Source organism: Physella acuta, unplaced genomic scaffold (assembly GCF_028476545.2).
Source record: "Physella acuta isolate Inbredline_101_S28 unplaced genomic scaffold, ASM2847654v3 ptg000616l, whole genome shotgun sequence".
NCBI classification, from domain to species: Eukaryota; Metazoa; Mollusca; class Gastropoda; family Physidae; genus Physella; species Physella acuta.
The window spans coordinates 870,016-877,547 of NW_026732135.1; the positions used below are offsets into that span (position 1 = coordinate 870,016).

A 7,532-nucleotide genomic window follows, 5' to 3' on the forward strand; every position below is an offset into this window, starting at 1 on the left:
GAGTATGAAAGACAGACAAGTAGACAAACAAACATGCCTTAATTTATATATCGAGGGTATAGAGGACAAATGCAGTATGTCCACTTTTTAGGTCAAACCAATGTACATTTATACTGATAATGTAAAAAATATAAGCTACAAGAACACTTAGGTACAATGTCCGAAAAGTAGAATGCAAATATTTTATGAATGTTTAAACATAATATTTTGCAATACTTTAATATTGGAATGAGATTTTTCTCGAGACTATGTTTCTTTGGACATACAGCGTTTATCTTCTTGTCTTCTATACCCTCTATATATGTATATATATATATATATATATATATATATATATATATATATATATATATATATATATACATATACATATATATATACACATATACATATATATACATATATATATATTTATACATATATATATATATATATATATATATATATATATATATATATATATATATATATATATATATATATATATAATTCTAACTCACACATAGTTGAATAAAGTCGAACACGGGAGAAATGAAGAACTTTATAGACGAAAGTTGTTTTAACTTACCACAATCGGCCTTTCTAGGGTTAACATCTGACTCAAATTCTACAGAAGACATTTAGAATTAGCTCTCGGCTCTTTCCAACTCTCTAGTTCAATGCCGTGTCCAAGAATTAGCTCGTGCTACTTCAGCTAGTCATAGCGCAATCGAAACTGTTTAATGTAAAATTCTGTCGTGTGGAATTTTAGGGGGTTTTCCCGCAGCTATTTTAAGATTTGAATCACCGGAGTTTTACTGAAATGATATTACTTATATCCAGCGGTTCTAAAATTTCGTTTCAATGTATGGCACTCTATAGGTTAACATTCTTTTCTGGGTCTTCAGTCGTACATACAAATATTGCACAGTTTATGTTGGGGATCATGGCACATTTGAAAAATTGTTTAATTAACTTGAGAACAGCTATTTTAATTTTATTTTCGTATAGGTCTAATCTATTTAGACTTAAATATGATCCATTGTTTATATAATATTGACTTTATAAAGCAACATCGCTTTCTTAAAAATTATATCAGATTAAAAAATCATATTATTTTGTCATGCTACAAACAATACAACTATGTCATAGTTTAGTTTTTATCAACACTGTTTGCGATGGTGAACAGAGCCATATTAAGCCATACTAATAACAACACTCTTTCAAAATATGCTTATCTTTATGTATTGATAACATATGGAAGAGACATTTTTTTCCGATGCAAATATTTAAGTGAGAGTTTTATATTAAGTAAACAAAAGATTATTCCGTTGCCATTTAAGTTTTAAGCACGAAATTTTTTTTAATATTCTATCATAATTATTTCTCTAGTTCGAATCCGGGTTCAATTCAGTAGACCGTCCCTGAGTCCACCCAACTCAGATGGGTACCTAACTCACGTTAGGGAAAGTAAAGGCGGCTGGGATTAGTGCTGATCACACTATCTCTTCATATGCCGAGGTCACAGAAACAAGTGAACTCTACTTCACTTGCCCTATAGACCGTCAGGTTTGAAAAGGGAACTTTTTTTTCACCCCTAAGTAATAATTGTCATTACGTTTACTCGTTAGTTTTTTTTAAAAAAAACAAATGCAAAATATGCAATTTCAATCTGCAATAAACCGAGCAATATCTAATCTGCAATAAATAGATTATTTTATAATTATTATGTCAGGAATGTAATGATTATATTATAACAATAGACTTGAAAAGCTGGTTCTAAACGGTTCCAAATTCTGTTGCTAGAAAGCAAATATTTTTTAAACAAAATAGAAAATGGTATAACATTTGTGTATAAATACAATACTACGCTGTTTACCATAGATCACTATTGTGTATTTTTATCATGAAAAACAATTGTTCTAGCTTTTATTGTTTTACTCTCCCTGGCCATTACAGTTGACGCCAAGGAGAGGTTGCGAGCACTTTTTGAAAATATTTGAATTGATAAAATAATTCTAAACGGCTTTTCATTGTTCAACGGCTAATATTCGATACAAAAATAAAAATGAGTGTAGTCGATGGTTCCTAAACGGCTTTAATTTTTACAAATTTAACTATAATTTTATCGCTTGCCATATTTTTTAAAAGATTTTTTTTCAACAATTTAGTATGACTACATAGACTTTTCATGCCTATTGTACTTAGTATTCTCAGCTCTCGAATAAAAAGTTGTCATTTTTTTATTCCGACTAAAAGCTAATAGCATACAAAATAATTTCGAGTATTATCAAATCTGTCATACCTTTGATAAAATGTAAAAAAAAAAGCTAAATTATCAATAGGTATTTAAGTCCTTTTAAAATATATTAAAATATCTAATGCAAAAACTATTCCTAAAACGAAAACCAAACTGGATTTAAGCACAGAATGTGAGAACAACCTAACAAAAATAATCTTTGAATGCCGTACTTGTGTCTTCCATTAATGCTTCTTAGTTAAATTAAACCGAGCTTACATGAATGTGCTTTCAGTAAAATAAAGCTGACTAGCAAGCAGTAAGCATAATGTGTACTAAAAATACGATCTTTTTTTAAAAATTCGATTAGTATCGCCACACAGTTCAAACAAATCGTTGGCTGATAATAGAAAAAAAACGTCCGGGTTGTTTCAAAGGGTGATCATTTCGTCAGCCATTGACGTCAACTGGTTTTGGAAAAACTGTGTCAATAGCACCATTAAAGACTAAACTATAGTGTGAATAGGATCGCCTTATCGCGGACAAACAGACGGTGCTCAACTTTCGCTTTCTATTTTTAAAATGATAGAGTTTCGGCCTGGTTAATAACATTTAGCTGTATAAGCTACCCTTACACCTTACCAGATTTTAAACATTCGATTAACGGAAATTGTTTCAATATGTAGGCTAACATTTTTATTGATATTTACTTCCGACGTTAACTCTAATAAAGATAAAAAATAGAAAGCCATCTTCTACCGGGAGAAATAGTAGTGGGCCCCCAGGGAAAATCTCAATGGGCATCAGGAATGGTGATGTAATAATCCCATTAGCGTTTAGATTTTTAAAAATAACTTGTTGGTATTTCTCCAATTTTTTTTACCATTTCCAGTACTTCATATCAAGCCGTAAAATTTAGGCTCTGGTGGAGAAAAAAAATTGCATAGTGAAAAGATTTCAATCATGGGTTGGGGGCCCCTTTTAAAATTTCCAGGGCCTCTTGGACATAGCCAACCCGCCCTCGATTGTAACCCAGTTCAGCAAATTAGATTTAATGAAGCCAGTCAGCTGATCGAACTCTATTCTCAACGACACTGTATTTTGAGCCGCTCAGTAAGGCAGATTGATTTAGAAATTGAGACTCTCATGAAAGCTATAAATGCGAGAAAGTTTACATAATATCTTTTACAATGTGTGTAGGTTTTTAAACTGTGTAGCGGTACTATGGCTGGATTGCCAAACCGTAAACATGTTTTTATATGAAGTATTGCTCTTTTTTTACATATCCCCCCTCCCCACCCCAAAGTTAATTTTTAAAAATCGTGACCTGCGCAAAAACAAATCAAAATTACTGTAAGCTATTATAAAAATCTTTAGTTAAAGATATTCAATGTTTCTTTCCTCCAATTTCATTCAGGATGATTATCTTTCTTAATAGCAGAAACGTAAGATATGTAACTGTCCATTCTTTACAAAGAAATCCAATAACACAATAAATACGTTTATAATAACTTTCTTCTCAACTCATTGATAGTGTTTTATTGTTTATTTTGATTCTTTAATTTAGCCATACAGTACAACTTAGCCCAAGCAGTGTTTCTTACAGACTTTCTCCGGTTGACACTTGATATATTCGGGGGTGGGGGGGGGGGCGGTCAAAATTTTTCGGGGGGGGGGGGGGGGTGGGGGGGGCGGACACTAGTAAAAATGTATCTTTAATATATAAATTCCATCTCGTTGGGGGGGGGGGGGGGCAGTAGAGGAGAGATGCCTGGAAGAAACTCTGAGCCCAAGACACTACTTTCAATTTCAGTGGAGTGCTGTTTCTTGCCGGCTACATCATGCAGTAGAAATAGAAAAAAACGTCAGTCATACATTTTAATCGCTGTGATGGTAAAATCTTTAAAATGTCAATGTCATTGACTTACTTTATGGGAGTGAATTTGATAATTTTACACTCATGTAATCTTTCAGCTCCGAATTCCTCATCATCCTTCATTATTTCCTGAGTACCGTCATGATGCACAAGAACTACGTTAAACGCGTTTTTGTCAAATTTAGGTGTCAGATAAAAACACTGTTGCTTGAACTAAAAGAAAAATAAATAAATAACGTTCTGATAACATGATTTTATATATGCACTAAGAAATATCAAATAAGTTATTTTCTTTAAATATGTATAAAAACAAGAGTTTTGTAAAGCTTATTAAAGTTTAGCAAGGGTTTTAATCACATAATATAGCGACCCATGCTTTATTTTATAAATATTTAAATACTAGTGCATTTTTATATATTTAAAGAAAATAATTTTTTTAGCAAGGGTTTTAATTACATAATATAGCGACCTATGCTTTATTTTATAAATAATTAAAAACTGGTGCATTTTTATATATTTAAAGAAAATAATTCTTTTTAGCAATGGTTTTAATCACATAATATAGCGACCTATGCTTTATTTTATAAATATTTAAATACTGGTGCATTATTATATAATTAAAGAAAATAATTCTTTTTTTTTAGTTTTAGTGTACATATAAAGGTAGTTATGATAAAATGACACAAGTGGCTTACCTCCATTGCTGTGCATGTTTCTGATACGAGTGGCTCAGCTTTTTTACCGTTCGGTAAGTGGACCACACATCCAATTCCGCAGGGACTCGCTTCTGTAGTTGATAAAATCATATGGGTGAAAACCAGTATTTTTTAAAAATAATTTATATTATTTCTAGTTAACATAACACATAAAAAATAATCTGTAAACATTTAAAAAAAACAAAAAACTAATAGATCTAGTAAATTTGTTTTTGTTTTGTTTTGGTTTTTTTTTTTTTTTGACCTAAACATTCTTAAGGGTCGTCCATAAATGACGTCAAATTCGTAGGGGGGAGTGGGGTCCGTACTTCTGTTACGGTGTGTGATAATAGGAAAGGGGGGTTCAAATGTGACGTAACACCATTTTAAAAAAGCAATGTTAGAAAACGAATTTTAGCCGTCATTTTGCGTTTTAGAAAACTGTTTTAATAAATTGTCACAGGAATTGATTAAAATACTCTATGTTGACAGAGTTCAGACAAGATTTTGGAAAATATCGTATTTTAAGAAAAACTTAACTGCGATTTTGAGGGGAGGGGGGATTTGTAGGCTAAGGTGTGACGTCATTTTATTTGGGGGGTCAGGCTTTTTGTAACGATGTGTGACGGAGGGGAGTGGGGGAAGTAGAAATCGGTTTTAAAAAACGACAACTAGTTTAACAGTGCTACAACAAGTTTAACAGTGCTACAAATAGTCTAACAGTGCTACAACTACAACTAGTTTAACAGTGCAACAAACTAGTTTAAAAGTTCTAAAACTAGTTTAACAGTGCTACAACTACTACTAGTTTAACAGTGCTACAACTAGGTTAATAGTGTTATAACTATTTTAACATTGCTACTCCCAGTTTGACAGTGATACAACTACAACTAGTTTAATTGTTACAACTAGTTTAACAGTGCTACAACTAGTTTAACAGTGCTACTACCAGTTTGACAGTACTACAACTACTTTAACTGTTACAACTAGTTTAACTGTGTTACAACTAGTTTAACCGTGCTACAACTAGTTTAACAGTGCTACTACCAGTTTGACAGTGCTACAACTAGTCTAACAAAACGACATCTGCCGCTAGTTACCGTGAGTCCGATGAGAGGGGTGTGCCATTGTAAACACAAATACGAGTCTTGTTAGAGGAACGGGAAGACAAATTTCTCCGACCTGTTGATAGTGTTAATTAATTATCTCAAAGTTAGGTGGTGCTTTGGTTAACAGCATTTAGTGGTGAAAATATCTACAACGATAAAATATATCGACTTTCAGTGGGAGAAGTAATACCAGGCTCAATATTTTAGTCACCAAATATTTTCGTAGTAAAATATTTTAGGAATTCCAATAAATTACTGGCTCTACATGTTTCCTGTGTTTCTAGTAAAAAAAAAGCCAAAAATGTAAATTTCCAAATACTTTAAAGCGAAATATTTCAGAGCCGAAGTATTTTCAACATACACAAAGACCATTATTTATGTCTTCAAAAGTCCAGAAAAATAGTATTATGTCTTTTGCAATACTAGTAATATATATAAACTAAAAATAATTGGCTCTTTTTTAAATGAAGTTGTGCACACGTTCAGTATTCTATTTTAATAAACAAAGAAGTAGCTCTAATTTCCTCATGCAGAAACAGACGATTTTCAATTCTTAAATAAATGCTAGATTACAATTCGTTTGCTGAGTTGTATTGCTTTTAGTTATTTAAATCTAAAACACGCTAAACAGAAAGCCACAAACAACAAGCTGTGATAAAAAGCTTTATCTAGTCCACCATTCACCCACTCCCAAAAATCTCAATAGCTATTTTAAGAACTGCATATTTTATGATTTAAATTTAGAGCTGAAATATCCTCAAATAGATTTCAGTTATCCAGGACTTTTCGATCATCGAAAGCAGTAGATAAATAACCCCTCCCCCCCCCCCCCCCCTGGAGAAAAAAGTCTGGAAGAAACACTGAGAGCGACAGTTGTAACTTTTTAAAATGATTCAACTTAGAACATGAATGAATATCTTGATTATTATGCCGGATTTAATGAGTTAGGCTATGTTTGCTTAATTATGCTAGACACAAAGAGGGCATGTATTTACTGTTTGTTTGTAATCCGTTTTTTTTAAACCATCCAAATGCTTTAGAGCTATTTAATAGTAATAGTTGGCCTAATTACCGTTCATGAACCAACCAAATAGCAGTGTTAGGTGCATTTGCCAATAGACTCAAAGCGATACTGAGACTTACGTAAATTATATCATATCGTGTTAGAATTTAAACATGTTGCTTTAACTTATACATACCTATGAACATTCATGAACAGAAACAGAAAGAACAAAAAGAAATCTACACAATCTATTACGTCACCCCTACCCTTTACACACACGCATGGGCTTATCTATGATAATCACCGGGTACAAAACTAGTGGGTGTTGAAGCTACGCTTTGAAATTGTCAATGTATAATCAATAAACCTATGCTAGTTGGGGTTGATTTTATTGGGGGGGGGGAGGGGGCGGGGCAACACTAACAGACAGGTGTTATGCGTCTTCCTTGTGTAAGTATGATTTAAAAGATAAGATTGTACATTGTTTTTTATCTATATATCCTTGTTTTAACAGTAGAGTACTCCAATACAAACGTTTTATTTTTACACTCATGCTTTCTTTTAGAAACAAGGATGGTTTAGAAAATTAAGAGTTGGAGCAGCTACCTTTAGCTCAAATTAATAATGCCAG

General features: G+C 32.2%; 1 protein-coding gene across 2 annotated transcripts; it reads right to left on the bottom strand.

Moving 5' to 3' along the window:
- Positions 1–3,915: 3,915 nt before the first annotated feature.
- LOC131947938 (uncharacterized) lies at positions 3,916–7,214 on the bottom strand. 2 transcript variants are annotated; one of them, XM_059309348.1, is made up of 5 exons: positions 7,098–7,214; positions 5,890–5,971; positions 4,790–4,881; positions 4,147–4,307; positions 3,916–4,052 (listed from the first exon to the last, which is right to left on the bottom strand). In XM_059309348.1, exons 2-5 carry the CDS (start codon positions 5,915–5,917, stop codon positions 4,028–4,030), a joined length of 306 nt encoding a protein of 101 aa, XP_059165331.1. In that variant the 5' UTR covers positions 5,918–5,971; positions 7,098–7,214; the 3' UTR covers positions 3,916–4,027. The 2 variants fall into 2 exon arrangements, with proteins under 2 accessions (XP_059165331.1, XP_059165332.1); XM_059309349.1 differs by having other exon boundaries at positions 5,890–6,044.
- Positions 7,215–7,532: the final 318 nt, after the last annotated feature.